The sequence below is a fragment of the Pseudophryne corroboree genome, chromosome 1 (genome assembly GCF_028390025.1).
Source record: "Pseudophryne corroboree isolate aPseCor3 chromosome 1, aPseCor3.hap2, whole genome shotgun sequence".
NCBI classification, from domain to species: Eukaryota; Metazoa; Chordata; class Amphibia; order Anura; family Myobatrachidae; genus Pseudophryne; species Pseudophryne corroboree.
Window position 1 is genome coordinate 71,593,787 of NC_086444.1, and position 15,785 is coordinate 71,609,571.

Genomic DNA, 15,785 nt, shown 5'->3' on the forward strand with positions numbered 1-15,785 from the left:
TAAGTGAAAAACTACTGTCTCCCACTGTGATGCTCTAAGACATTGACAAGATGCCGCCGCATTTATGTGCAGGATTTAGGTCAGCAGCCATCTTGGTACAGGGAGTGAAGCCTTCTTGAAGGAACAGTATGGAATCTGCGCAGTAGCGCTCTCCCCTTTCAACACTTTTTACATACAAATAGGATAATAATGATAAAACTCCCACATAGTCATCTAAATGGGATGTAGTCACCATCCCGGCAGTCAGCATACCGCCACCGGGATTCCAGCCACCAAAATGCCGGCAGGGGGCCGAGGACTATTCCCACTTGTGGATGTCCATGACACCCAAGAGTGGGAATAGAACCTGTGGTGAGCGCAGCAAGCCACTGAGCCCGCAACGTGGAGAACGCTGCGAGCCCGCAAGGGGCTTCATTTCGCTTGCCCCTCTGCCGGCATTCTGGCGGCCGGGATACTGACGTCGGTATGCTGACCACCAAGATTCTGGCCTCTGGTCAAACATACCCAACACATCTGAATGACTACTTGTGCCTGGTGTAGTATTTTCAAATATGTGTAGTTTACTGTATACAAGGATATAAAACCTTATAGGAACTGAGATCTGAGGTGAATTACATGTAGTTAGAAAAAAAGTTTATTTTATGGCAGTAGTTTCCAAACTGCGGGCCGTGACCCCCTGGGGTGCCTCAGGAAAGGGGGAGGTGTTAGGGGGGCCTTGCAGTGTTGCCGTAGTTTGGTGGTCCAGGACCAATTCAAATTATTTATACTTAATTTAATTGGCAAAACCAGTCCCTCACCACATAACTGAACCTAAGGATGACATATTATAAACACAATTTACTTCATTTTATATTTTTTTCTGAATTTCTCAATAAGAAACTTTGGCCTAGGGACGCTGTGAAAAATTTCTGATACTGTAGTGCAGGGGTGACAAACTGGCGTGCGCCAGAGTCTTTGGTTTCTATGTGCGGCGCCATCTTCCCAAAGAGATCACCGGGAAGATGGCCGCCACTGCCACTGGCTACAGCACAGGCATACGGGGGAGGGGTAGCAAACTGGGGCCCCTACCGGGCCCCACCAGCAGCCCCTCCATCAATGCACATCTTTTGGTGTTTTTATAACAACATGGTGACAACACTGTAGCACAGAGACCTTTTACAACTCGCGTCACACTGAACAAGATTGAAATATTGCCAAGGCACATTCAAATATAATGGCGGTGCATGGTGCAGTTTCGTGTCCTAGGATGTCATGTCACAGCTTCTCCATAGGTAATGCCTGAACAGGCCCGGCGACAGGAGGGGGGGGGGCCACAAAGGGGACACTTGTGCAGGGCCCCCGAGGTTCAGGGGGGCCCCAAGTATTAAGAACAGAAATAATAGGGCCACAGTGCCAATATTGCTTTTTAAAGTGTATGCTCCAACTGCTCAATTTAAGCAGGAAAACAATTAACAGGCCCCCCCTCCTATTACCCCATCACTTTGTCCAGTCCCTGTGGTCCATGCTGTATTGCCATCATTCCGAATATCCCTGCGCTGACGCTTTTCTGTATGTCCCTGCCACTGCCACCGAAGAGCCGGGTAGCACAGTATGAAAACCACCTGCCAGGCTCACTGACAGTCTGAGACAAAGGCTCCATTTTTAAAAAAAAAATCCTCTCTGCCAAGTTAAGGGGGGTTGAGGGGGCCCCAGAGATATCAGTGTGCTGGGCCCCAAGATTTCTGTTGCTGGCCCAACGCCTGAGCCACGTCTGAGAAAGCCAAAAGCGCCCAACACTGCCCGGGCCCAAAATTAGAACTGGCTCTGCAACCACTAAATCCACCAGTATTGATCGTTCCAGGGCCTCAGTAGCAGCAAAACACTGACGGGCCTGGCTGTGCTTCTATGGCGGCACACCTGGAGACTGCTCAGGGCACACTAGTGTGCCACGGCACAGTGGTTGAAAAACACTGCTGTAACATATGCAGAATCAGACCAATCGGATAATGTTTGTGCTTTTCACACATTTACTCCAATTTTTTCATCGTTTTGTCCTTAAATGAGGTTATAATTGAAACACTGGAACAGTAATAAACATAACAACAGTGGAAATTGGGTTCACACAAAGCCTTACATAGCCAAAGATAAATAGGGACACCCTACAATAAAAATCTATACATATAATAAAACTGTAAGGGTTCTGTCTGTACATAGACATTTTTTTATTGAGAATTATACTTCTAGGGACTGTTTATGGACCATGGAGACAAAAAAAGTGATATTTAGACTGTGTCTGTACGTTCTGGCATCACACAAAAACTACTGTATGAATTTATATCACATTGTCACTGTTGTATAGCTTAGTGACCTAGAAAAGGACTGAGGTATGTATGGTCTCGATCTAACATCAGGGAGAGGAACAATAAATGAACAACCAGACGCTTGCAATGTGCAGGCTCCTCAAGTCCAAAAAGGATGCGGTTATGTGACCGGCGGTCACAATACCAGCGCCGGCATCTTGAACACTGACTAGCCCGCCAGTTGGCATGCCGAGCAACAGGGACTATTCCCATAGAGAGGGACAGAACCTGTGGCAAGCGCAGCGAGCCCGCAAGGGTCTTTGTTGTGCTGGCCGAAACCCCCCCCTGCTGGCCATCTGACAGACGGAATCCCGGCGTCGGTATGGTGACCGCCAGTCTCCCAACCACTGGTCACCCATAGGCAAACGCAGGGGGGTTTCTGGTTGCCCGTAAACCCCCCTTCTCTTGGCAATTGGCTCACATTTTGACAATAGCAACTGTATGTAATACGATTACTAGAGCTGCTGCCACATCATGCAAGTTAAGAGACACAGCAGAGCTGCTACACATGCCCAGTGGTATCAGCTTCTGTTATCAAGTTTGCTGTGTGTGGATCTGAGCATCCAATCAGTGCACTGGACCAGAGAGTAGCTACCAGGAAGAAGAGACAGGAGCTTTATCATGAGGTGGAAGAATGTGTGCTTAGAAAGTGTAGTATTGATTCCTTTGTGTTTGCATATTTATTTATTATAGTATGTTTAACCTTTTTCATGACCACTTATCTTATTTACTGTATATTATTTAAATGTTTGATACAGTCTATACTATAGACTGCCTGTAGTGTTACATATTAATACTGTATTCCATGTTCTGCAGAGTGGTAGACTGTGGATTACATTTGGAAACCCCCGTCTAGAAATCCTGCGTTTGCCACCTGTCCAAAATGACTATACAGTATGAGTGGAATTATTACACTCACTTAGTGCAGTTGGACTTCCAGCGTATAGCACTGCACTGACAGTTGGTGTTCCGGTCATGCTTCTGCAGACCTTGACTCTGCCCAGGTTACACAACTGAACCCGACTTAAAGCATACTTGCCTACTTTTGAAAAAGCATTTCAGGGAGATGTGAAAGTAACAACTATCATTGCGGACGTGTACTGCTCCATCTGAGAGGCGTGTCATAAAAATGACTTACATCTAAATGTAAATGAGCCCCAAAGTTAGTAAGATCTACTTGTTGAAGAAAAAACTCTTATATTTTGCAGAATTTGTTTGTGTATTGTGCTTTACAAGAGGTTCCATATACTGGAAGTGGCCACAAGAAACCTTATTTAAAATGCATGTAGCCATAGGGATCATTGTATCTTATAACCAATGCAGGGAAATGGCGCTGATGCTCCCATTTGAATGATTTATTTTTTTCTCCTAAGAATGTAACAGCTGCATAATAGGAGTTTAGGTGCAATCAGGGAGATTACTGGACTATTCAGGGAGTCACCTGCAGAATGAGGGAGGGTAGGCGAGTGTGGGAAAGGGGCAGCAATGGTGGTGCCCCCTGAGCCCTACACTGTCTGATATGGCACAGCTCGCACACCTCTAGTTACGGCCCTGTTCCTTATTGCATGGATATGCAGCATAAAGAAATGATAATTAGCGTGGCTCCATGTATTTATTAATAAATAATTTCAGCTATGTCAAACATGGGAACTCCTTCTGTTATCCCAACTCCTCACTGTCTTCTGCGAATCCTTCTGCACAGCCTTCATTGCACCTGCCTAGTGTTTATAACATATAATAATAGAATAAGGAGTAAATCAGTGTGAAATGTCATAATGACATTATGGGGGGAATTCAACTGCAGGTGAAGGGTGTGAATTGCTGTTGCCACGGCGGATAAATGCCAGCGGCGGCACCACATATAGCACCACTCACCTGCCTGCACAAAACTGCTTGCAACCCTATGGTTGCGGCGGTGGTAGAGTAGTAGGGGGTAAAGCATACTGGATACTAATTTTTTAGTGGAATAATACTGGCCCATACCACCTTTCTTGCACCACTGCATTTATTTAGTACATTCCAAAAAATCATTGGTTGCTCTGTGCAACACCTCCACCTCTTTAGAAGGGTTGCAACATCACCCCCATAAATTCTTAGAGAACACTCGCTAGGCATCTAAATAAAATAAGGTCCACTAGGCGCATATCTTCCTATATTTGCGCCGTGGAGCTAGCACATTTACCCAGACGGAGGCCGATCTGAAGAGAAACTTGCTTCTGTGATCATTTAAAAGCCAAAGACCCAGCGATACCCGGGATACACATTGAGCGTTAGGACAGTAACAGGTGCTCAGAGCAGGATGAAAGGGTGCGGGTCAATGGTTAGGCCAAGAACTAGCTAGTCTAATGGGTTGTGATCTGCTCTGTTTATATTGCGCTTAATTATTGTACATATAAGTGTAAAGAATACCTTATTTTCCCCACATCTGGTACCATCTGCTGTAGCATCGAGTTTGGATCGGCATGAATGCTTCACCGAACACCACAGGGTCTGGCAAATATTCTGGAAAAAAGAGAAAAAAATATTTTGATTAATGCATAGCGTCTGCTTTCTCCTATCATCTTACCCATAAAACTGGGGCGTTTCTTACTAATAACTAACTAGCTGATGTTCCCAACGACGCCTCTTTCTCTCTCTCATCTCAGTGATGAGGATGGCACGGTGCCCAGTTCTCATCAGCAACCTCTTTAAGGCACAACTAATGGTTTTCTCCATAGGACTAAAGGTGCATATACACGGAACGATTACAGCCATGATGTGGGCGTTCTCGATCAAACGGAATGACGCATCGTGCACATCGTTCCGTGTGTATGATCGATGGCGATGAGCCCACCCATGGATCGCTAACGACAGCCCCTGATCTTTTGAACGTGCAAGAAGATCTGCGGCTGTCGTTAACGATGCCCTGCTGCCGAATGCAGCCCTTTTCCCCCTGTGCTGCCGTTCATCGCTGGTCCTCTGGGTCCCGTCGCTGACGATTTTGAATCGTCATATGTGTACCCACCATTTCCCACACCCCGCCACCGCCTGCCATTAGTTTTCAGCTGACAAATACTAACAGGTAACTGTATGGTTGTTAGCCGCGTTTTGTGACAGCAAGGGCGGGGGTGCTCATTCAGTACTTGATCATCAAGGACCCTTAGTAGTTCATCCTCTCTAGACCACCTGTGGATCTTTTAAAATATGTCAGTTAGTAATAAACACGCGCTTGCGAGCAAGCAATAAGTAAGCGATGCAGAGATGGCCAAGGCATGAGGCAGGGGGTTGGGAGAGTGGCATCAAGACTAGGTTATGCGGAAGGCTACACTTCGATGAACAGGTGGGTTTTCAGTGCCCGTTCAAAGCTTTGTAAGGTTGGAGAGAGTCTAATAGAGTGAGGGAGCTTGTTCAAGTAGGAGCACCATGTGATTGCCGTGGGCGTGTAGGTTGACTTTCATGCCCGATCGTACTGTGCAAACAGACGGATCGTTTGCACCCAGCATGGGGTTGTAAGTCCTCATATTAATGCTGCCGGTTGCTGCTGCGGACAGGAAAACAGTGGTCAGGATAGGCAGCCACAAGTAGCTGCGTGGCTCTTCTGCATACACCGGCATAACATCTCTACCGGCGGGCTGTGATGCCGCCTGAGTCCGGTGGCCGTACGGAATGCCGGCCGAACTCGGACGTTTATTTTTAAAGGGGCAATCACTTACAAGGCATGGTTTTGCCATGTAAGTGATTGCCCCTTTAAAAAAAAGTCAGAGTTCGGCCGGCAATCCGCACAGCCGCTGGACTCTGTCGGCCAATTATCTTAGTTAGCACCCACATGCGCTCCCTGCCTATCCTTCACTTTGCATTAGGCCCTCTGTTATTAGGGACTTTTACCTCCAGCGGCCAATTGTGGTAAATAACTTTCAACCCTAGGACTGCGCTGTCAGTCCAGGGACAACTATTAATCTATCTGCTATCTGGTCTATACTAATCAGGAACGGACCACACACAAATAGGCAGCCATCAATGTGACCCCCTTTTTAGCAATGTTTGATTTTATATCTATGTAGATGTTTGTGATAGTGAATTGTTTTTATGTCTGATTAAATATCAATAATCAGTACTCAATTCTTCTATTCAACTAATTATTTTATTAGCGCTGCTAGTTGGTTTTCTTTGCCTCTGTTATAACTACCTGAATGTGTGCATAAAGTATATAAAGTAAATAAAAGACTGTCAAATTGGTTGGAATCTGAAATCATATCCACAACACAGACAACACTATTACGCTAGTTAATCATTAGCCAAAGCTCTCGGCGACAATGTACTTTTCCACTATTAAAACTGATAAATGCAGCGTTCCCCGTCTGTAATTACTGTACTAATAGAGTGGAAAATCACTAATCTGATTACATAAACTGATGTGAGCACTGTTAGATGCTTATTACTAAGAGTGAGACGTAAATATACCTTGTAGAAACCTGTATCACACCTTAGTCTTAATGGCATTGTTAGGAGTCTCCGTTGCGGCCCATCCCGGCAGCATGTCCCGGCCGTTGCCCGGCAAGTGGAGCGCTGTGTCAAGACAGCACATGGGCTTCTGGTTCCGACCGTTGCTTGGTAATGGGCGCTACTGCAGTATCCTGGTCCCAGCTAGGCAGCCGGGATGCTTACTGTTGGTACATGCAGCCACACAGCTGCACTAAGTTAATTATTAGAGGGCTGGACTGGATAGGAGCTCCTGATTGGTGCCTGTCCCTGTTATTAGGCAGCCTGACTCTCACTTGCTGGTGATAGTTAGCTGTTCCTGATTGGTGCCTGTTCCTGTTATTAGGCATGCAGCCTGACTCTCACTTGCTGGTGATAGTTCCCTGTTCCTGATTGGTGCCTGTTCCTGTTATTAGGCATGCAGCCTGACTCTCACTTGCTGGTGATAGTTTCCGCCGCAAGCTCCTGTTGTGGTATTTGCTACCAGGTCCTGCTCTGTGCCCTGAAGCCCTAGAGGCCTATTTATTAACATTATTTTTACTAAAATAATGCGAAAAAGGGGTTTTCACACCCTTTTCACATTATTTTAGTATCACCTGATTGTATTAAAGGGCATTTGGAGTTGCTCCAAACCCTTTAATTGTAATTTTTTTGGTAACCCACATTGCATTTCCCATACTTATTGCTTGTGGAGCCCAGTGTACCATGCAGCAGAAATACATTTTTAAAAAAACAATGCAGTGTGCCCTGTGATAATTATGCCAGCTCAGGCTGGCGAAATCACAGGGCAGCACTGCGAGATCCCTATTTCTGCCCAGCTTTCTCTGCCCCCTGGCAGACAGAGCTGTATGGGACCTGGTTATTGTGACCAGCTCTGTGTGTCCGATGACCTGTAAAAAAAAAAACCGTAAAAAAACACAAAAAACATATTTACCAGTGCAGGGAGCTCCGATTTGGGATGCCGGGTCCTCCATGTGCTGCGCTGTGACCCCCGGTGTAGTAAAGTGACGCTGCAAAACGGCAGCTCGCTTTACAGCATCGGGGGTCACAGCAGCGCACAAGAGCCAATGCCTGACAACCCTGCAGGAGCAGCGATCACTGGCTCCCTGAACTGGTAAGTGTATTTACCATGAGGGGGGGGGAGGGGGGGGGCAGCGCGGGGTAGGTAGTCGCGAGGGGCTGACCCGGTGGCGGTAGTGGCGATGTTGGAGGTGGCGGCCCATGCGCAGCAGGACATTGAGGTATTTTTACCTAAAAGTACCCCGATGCTGCTGCGATTTGTCATTACAGGGACAGAGCTTGCTCATAAGCTCTGTCCCTGCATGGGATAATTGATACATCCGCCCGATATAATCAATTATTGCAGTGCGGATGAGGGTGAACAGCTGGGAAGCCCCCTGCTCCCCTCCTAGCATTGAATAGATACCGTGCACGTGCGCACAGCATCCATTAAGAGATCACTCAATGCTTTGCAGGGCAGAGCAGCAGGTGATCAAAGCCTCCCCCAACTGCCCCCGCGGGTGGGACAGCGGGACAGTGTCCGAATAGCGGGACTGTCCCGCTGAAATCGAGACAGTTGGGAGGTATGCTAAATTGTTTTGACATTCAAAATCCTGTCAAACAGCCTAACCCTAACCTTACCTTCATGCAGCCTAACCATAACCCCCCTGCAGCCTAACCCTAATCGCCTTCCCGCAGCCTAACCCTAACCTTACCTTCATGTAGCCTAACCATAGCCCCCCTGCAGCCTAACCCTAATCGCCTTCCCGCAGCCTAACCCTAACCTTACCTTCATGCAGCCTAACCATAACCCCCCTGCAGCCTAACCTTAATCGCCTTCCCGCAGCCTAACCCTAACCTTACCTTCATGTAGCCTAACCATAGCCCCCCTGCAGCCTAACCCTAATCGCCTTCCCGCAGCCTAACCCTAACCTTACCTTCATGCAGCCTAACCATAACCCCCCTGCAGCCTAACCCTAATCGCCTTCCCGCAGCCTAACCCTAACCTTAACTTCATACGCCTAACCATAACCCCCCTGCAGCCTAACCCTAATTGCCTCCCCGCAGCCTAACCCTAAATGACCCCTACCGCAGTAGAACCATAAACGTCCCCTCCCACATCCTAACCCTCCCCCTATTGCCTAACCATAACCCCAATACTTACCATCACAATCCGTCAAGTTAGGAACCCCCAGGAAAGGTTAGACTGTGGGTGAGGGACGGTTAAGTTTAGGTTGCGGTGGTGGGTGGGTTAGGATTAGGCACCCCCGGGGAGAGTCAGGGGGTTTTATGAGCAGGGTTAGCTTGCTAAATGTCCCCATTGCCAGTATTTAAAGCATCGCAATGCCGCTGTTGGTATTTTGATAGCCAGCACCCTGAACATCGTTGAAAAAGGGGTGTGGTCACATACCAGAGGGGGCATGGCTAATGAAAATGGGGTGTGCCAACATGACTATCACCTACCCCTTGTGTCGTCTCTCAGCACACTATCACATGCCCCTTGTGTCGTCTCTCAGCACACCTTCATTCAATTTTTGCACATTACGTCAGTAGAGTTCCCTATTTACACAGTACACAGGCAGAGTCCCCTTTTTACACAGTAAACACAGTGCCAGATACACATTGCCCCACAGTGCCAGATACACATTGCCCCACAGTGCCAGATACACATTGCCCCACAGTGAGATATACATTGCCCAACACAGTGCCAGATACACATTGCCCCACACAGTGCCAGATACATATTACCCCACAGTGCCAGATACACATTGCCCCACAGTGCCAGATACACATTGCCCCACAGTGCCAGATACACATTGCTCCACAGTGCCAGATACATATACCCCACAGTGCCAGATACACATTGCCCCACAGTGAGATACACATTGCCCTACACAGTGCCAGATACACATTGCCCCACAGTGCCAGATACATATTACCCCACAGTGCCAGATACACATTGCCCCACAGTGCCAGAACACATTGCCCCACAGTGCCAGATACATATTACCCCACAGTGCCAGATACACATTGCCCCACAGTGCCAGATACACATTGCCCCACAGTGCCAGATACATATTACCCCACAGTGCCAGATACACATTGCCCCACAGTGCCGGATACACATTACCCCACAGTGCCAGATACACATTGCCCCACAGTGCCAGATACATATTACCCCACAGTGCCAGATACATATTGCCCCACAGTGACAGATACATATTGCCCCACACAGTTACAGATACACATTGCCCCACACAGTGATAGATACACATAGCCCCAAGATACAAATAGATACAGTGAATAGATACACATAGCACCCCGCTCACCCACTCATTGCTGCTATGTGAGGGAAGAAGAGTGCAGCGCAGCGCCTCTCCTGCCCCTCAATGCTGCTCCATGAAGTCCAACTCCGGGCTTCGGTGGCGGGTATCTCCTTGGCGCCGGTTTATTAGCCAATCAGAGCTCGTGTACCGGCAGCCAATCAGGAGCCGGTCCGCAAGCTCTGATTGGCTAACAAGCTAAACGGAGATCAGACACAGCACATTGGGGGCAGGAGAGGCGCTGCGCTCTCTTCCTCTCACATAGCCGCGGGATGAGGGATGGCCCGGGGGCAGGCAGAGCAAGGCGCCCAGGGCACGTGCCCTGCTTGATTTCCCTTAGTAACGCCTCTGTCCAGCATGCATCTGTACATGCACCAAATAGCTCTTCGAGATTAAACATGCACGGTGGACTAGAAGCCTGGCTTGAGCTTACAGTTCAAATGGAAAAAAAAATTATAACAAGAAAATAAAATAAAAAATACAAAAAGTGCAATAATAAAAGTTGAAATAAATGCTTTCAAAATAAATAAATGAATGACAAAACAACAGGCTAACTTACACAGCAAAACTAACCTGGTTTCGCCATGTTTATGATTGTCACTTTAAAAATATGGGCACACTCGCACAAAGGGGGTCATTCCGAGTTGATCGCTAGCTGAAAATGTTCGCTGCGCAGCAATGAGGCAAAAAAAGTAACTTCTGTGCATGCGTATGCGGCGCAATGCACACGTGCGACGTACTTTCACAACGGCGATGTAGTTTCACACAAGGTCTAGCGAAGCTTTCAGTCGCACTGCTGACTACAGAGTGATTGACAGGAAGTGGGTGTTTCTGGGTGTCAACTGACCATTTTCAGGGAGTGTTCGAAAAAACGCAGGCGTGCCAGGAAAAACGCAGGTGTGGCTGGACGACCGCAGGGCGTGTTTGTGACGTCAAATCCGGAACTGAATCGGCAGATGTGATCGCAAGCGCTGAGTAGGTCTGAAGCTACTCTGAAACTGCACAAAATTATTTTGCTGCTGCTCTGCGATCCTTTCGTTTGCACTTCTGCTAAGCTAAAATACACACCCAGTGGGAGGCGGCATAGCGTTTCCATGGCTGCTAAAAACTGCTGGCGAGCGAACAACTCGGAATGACCCCCAAAGTCCTACACAGCCTGCAACGCGCAGGATATTACATTTAGTCAGTGTGAATTCTTATCTTAAGACGTTTGTGACTCTGCGCACTGTTTTACAGGTGTTTCCTGCATGGACATGGACATCATTAATACGGTGACCCATAATGGGCCCGATTCATAGGTGGATGCTGTGTCAATGCCGGACGCAAATTGGTGAACAAGGGATTAGGGGAGACGATTGGGGGAGTTTAAATGAATTACTTCTTTTGATCCTGAGAGAACAGAAAGCATAGGAGCTGAATGGGGTAGCGGTAAACATGTATTTTGTTTTCATGATGGAAAGCATTATCACACACCAAGCAGGGCCGAAACTAGGATTTTCTTCACTCGGGGCAAGGAAGTCATTTGGCGCCGGGAGCCGTCTGCTGTCTCACTGGAGCAGCACAGCACTGCCGGTAAAAAACAAAACAAAAAAAAAACTCTTCTCCTCTGTAACTCCTCGGCGCCCCCTCAAATCCTGCACCAGGGGCACATATGGGAAAGTGGGGGCGGTGGGTATCAGTACTCACCTTGCATACTGTGTATAATGTGTGTGTGTGTGTGTTGGGGGGGATGGGGGAGTCGTCAGGTGGGGAATCAGAGCCTATATGGGGGTGAGGGACAGCCCTATGGTGTATAGTGGGGGGGGGGGGTTTACAGTACTCAGCCTGCATAGTGTAGCGTCGGGGGGGGGGAGGGGGGTGTCAGAACACATATTTGGGGATGACGGTCAGTGCTCACAGTGCATGGTGTACAGTGAGGGAGGTGGGGGGGTCACAGCACATATTGAAGGGTGAGGTTCATACTCATCCTGTACGGTGTATGGGGTGAGTGGATGTCAGAGTATATATGGTGGGGGGGTCAGTATGCAAACTTTAAGTGCATGAGCATTAATGTATGAGGGTTGACTGCCAGCTGCCCCATGTAAGATGTATCATTGCCCCCTGGCCTGTGTATAACTGCCCTATGTGTATACCTGCCCCTGACCCGTGTATGAAGTATGAATGCTCCTGACACATGTATGATGCATGTTGCCCCTGTGACTCACACCCCAGGTAGGCAGCAACTCATACTCTGCACTGTTACCTGGGCCTCACTCAGTATTGCTCTCTGCAAGCGGGGCCTCTAATGCTTAGCGCCGGTGTCCCAACCCTGCTGGGTAGCTTCTAGATTCCCTTCCTGGAGAGGATGCTTAACTTAACCATCTGTGCTGCTGTTGTCCCAATGCATCTCATCACTGGTGCATCCGCCCAGCTCCTCTCCCCGTCCCCCTCCTCTCACCTATCTATCTCCTCCTAACAGCTCCTCCCTCCTTTTCACTTGTCTGTCTGTGCTCCTCCTTACCCACCATCTCCTCCTCCCAGCGTCTTGTCTTTGCTCCACTCCTCATCTGCCCGCAGGCTCCTCCTCATCCTGCAGCAGCTGTCACATTGGTGGGCAGACAGGTACCGCATGCACAGAGAGTTCAGTCAAGGCAGCAGGTGGGGGCTCCAGCATAGCCAGATTAAGAGGGGAATGCAGGGCATACTGTACCCTGGCCCCACCTTTGTCAGGGGGCCCCCCGGCCAGAGCACACTGACATCACTAGCTTTCCCTTTTAAGCAGCAGCAGAACCAGCAGTAAGAATGCCAGCAGGAGAGTATGCAGTGCAGGCAGAGATACAGGAATATCATGTTTTATGAGCTACCGAAAGAGCTTTCTGACCAGAGGAGAGATAGGAGGGTGAAGAGAGCTGTAAAAGACACAGATACCAGCTTCTCCTCCTCCCCACCTGGGTGTCTGAGTCCCGTGTGAACTGTTATACAATTAAACCTTTTGGGTCTAGAGATAGAGACACACACACAGAGAGTCCTCCTGAGTCCTGTCCCAGTGTGCAAGTAGTACATAGGCTGATGCTATTCTTGCATGTGACAAGATAAGTTAATTTATTTGTCTATGTGTATTTTAAGGTTAAGTTGTCATTGTTCCACTACAAGAAATGTTTATAAAATAGTTGTCTTTCAATTAGGTGGAGCTATAAACAGTACCCAGGCATGATTAAACGATTAGTAAAAACTAAAATACACCATTGGTTTAAATTTAATATATCAATATCAATCTATACCTCCTGCCATGACCCATTCCAGGAGGGACAAAATGGTTTCTACCTGGACATCCTGCTTAATTTATGATTGCAATCACCTGTGTTGAAACACCTTTCTTATCAACTAAATAGTTTAATACAGGTGACGTCAATCATATATTAAGTGGGGAGTTAAGTAGACGTCAATCATATATTAAGTAAAGAGCATTTTGTCCCTCCTGGAAAAGGACATGTTGGGAGGTATGTACAATTTAATATACATTCCCCACCTTCCATCCCCCTGTCTTAAGTGCTTCGTGCACCCCCAAGGCTTAATCCGGCCCTGGGCTCCAGCTCTATATATTCACTGCTCTGCGCATGACTGGGTGCAGGAAGTGTGGCGGGCCCTTGAGTCGGTCAGGGCCCCATAGCAGCGGCTTCCCCTGCACCCACGGTAGTTATGCCACTGGGCCGCAGATTGCTGCATATGCAGCAAGATCTGCGTCCATCTCCTCATATGCTGGGGTCCGCTGAGTACGGCAAGCTGGGATGCAGCCGCATTAGCGAACAACTCTGAATTAGGCCCTAGAAGTATAGTAGATAGTTTTATTTTAACGGCTGTATGAACTACAAGAAACATTGAGTAGTATCTAAAGGGCCCGAGCTGCCCGACAGCAGATACGGCCGACAGGAGACCCGGCAGCGGGGGTGGGGTGGGGTGGGGGTGTCAGTGACGGGGGGGTGAAGTTTCTTCACTCCCCCCTGTCACCCGGCTCCATAGCAGTGTAGGCAAAAATAGACAAGATCGTCCATATTGGCCTGCGTGCACAGCCGACGGGGCACCAGCGATGAACAAGCACGGGGCCGCGCATCGTTCATCGTTGCTGCCTCCACACTGAACGATATGAACAGTATCTCATTCATTAATAAACAAGATCATTCATATCTTTCAGTTTTATCGCCCAGTGTCTAGAGCGCATTAGGCAGTACCTCTGCTGGCATGTAGTGATGTGACCCACCGCCGGTCACAACACCTCCCCCTACATCCCGCCCCCTGAGAATTCTAACAGTCGGCATGTCCACTGGCAAGGACTATTCCCACTTGTGAGTGGGAATAGAACTTGTGGCCACCGAGCCCGCAGCATGGCAAACACCGGCGGAGGTATGCTGACCGGTGGTCTCCTGACCGCCGGTCACGCATACTCAACCCGCTCTGCTGGCAATGAGGAGTTTGTAGGTATAATGATGGGCAGTTTTCTCATGTGCTGCCAATCTTTCCACTATAGTAGGGAAAAGACACGTTAAATAAGGGGAATTATTTAAAATAATTTTATTAGCAGACATAAAAATAATGCATGTGAGATCTATAATACTCAGGGTCATAGAGGTATTATAGGAGGAATACATCAGAATTACTGTTGCATACTGCAATAAATATAAATGTGTGTATTACTGTGAAGTGGCTACGAATGCATTGAATGATGGAGAGCTGTTACTGTATGAATCACCAACACATGAGTGATGTGTTTTTTTTACCGGCAGCTATAGAGCTAATTGATTTATGTGGAAAAAGCTGCAAGCAATCCCCCCTCACTAATTGGGGTAGGTACTAATTGATGCATACACATATGTTGTTTACAGTATGTTGAGTTAATTTACTTTATTAGATATTTACTGTGCAATTTAAAGCAGCAATGCCATAACAAAAGGAGGTCTGCTTTTCAACAGACATTACTGTAGGGTTCTTTGAGAAGGAAGATAGTACTTATTGTTTTTCCTTGGTTTGTTTCTTCAGGCTGCTATTAACTATTTATAATTCAGCACAGTGACATGGACTACCATGACAACCACAGTTACGTGTATGTCCTGATATTGGGGGGTCATTCTGACCCGATCGCACGCTGCAGTTTATCGCAGAGGTGCGATCGGGTCAGAACTGCGCATGCGCCGGCGCATGCCAGATGGCCGAAGGCCGTCGGGCTGCTACGATCATCTCTGCCTGATTGACAGGCAGAGGCGGTCGCTGGGCGGGGGAGGGGCGGAACGGCGGCATTTGGCCGCCAATTCGTGGGCGCGGTCTGCGTGGCAGGACCGAACGGGGGGGCGTACCGCAGCGGCTGCGTGACGTCACACGCAGCCGCTGCGGGCCGGCGAGTGATGAGTAGCTCCCGGCCAGCACGCTAAAGCTGCGCTGGTTGGGAGCTACTCTTGAAGTGAAAAGGCATCGCCGCTGTGCGATGCCTTTGCACTTCTGCGTGGTGGGGGGCGGCACTGATATGCGGGGCGGGATAGCCCTGTGCTGGGCGTCCCCCCGCATGTCAGTGTGAATGATCGTAGCTGTGCTAAATTTAGCACAGCTACAATCATCTCGGAATGACCCCCATTGGGTGTTATGAAGCAGAGATATCGGATGCAGTGGAGCAATGTTTTTCTTCTGCTTCTGCTTC

At 48.2% G+C, this 15,785-nt stretch overlaps 1 protein-coding gene across 1 annotated transcript in view; it reads right to left on the bottom strand.

Annotated features, from left to right (window-relative positions):
* ADAMTS12 (ADAM metallopeptidase with thrombospondin type 1 motif 12) overlaps nt 1-15,785 on the bottom strand; it is a 1,230,701-nt gene that overhangs the window by 409,206 nt on the left and 805,710 nt on the right. Inside the window, exon 10 of the mRNA XM_063960568.1 lies at nt 4,749-4,841. Coding sequence (XP_063816638.1) covers nt 4,749-4,841 — 93 coding nt within the window. The remainder of the gene's footprint in view (nt 1-4,748; nt 4,842-15,785) is intronic.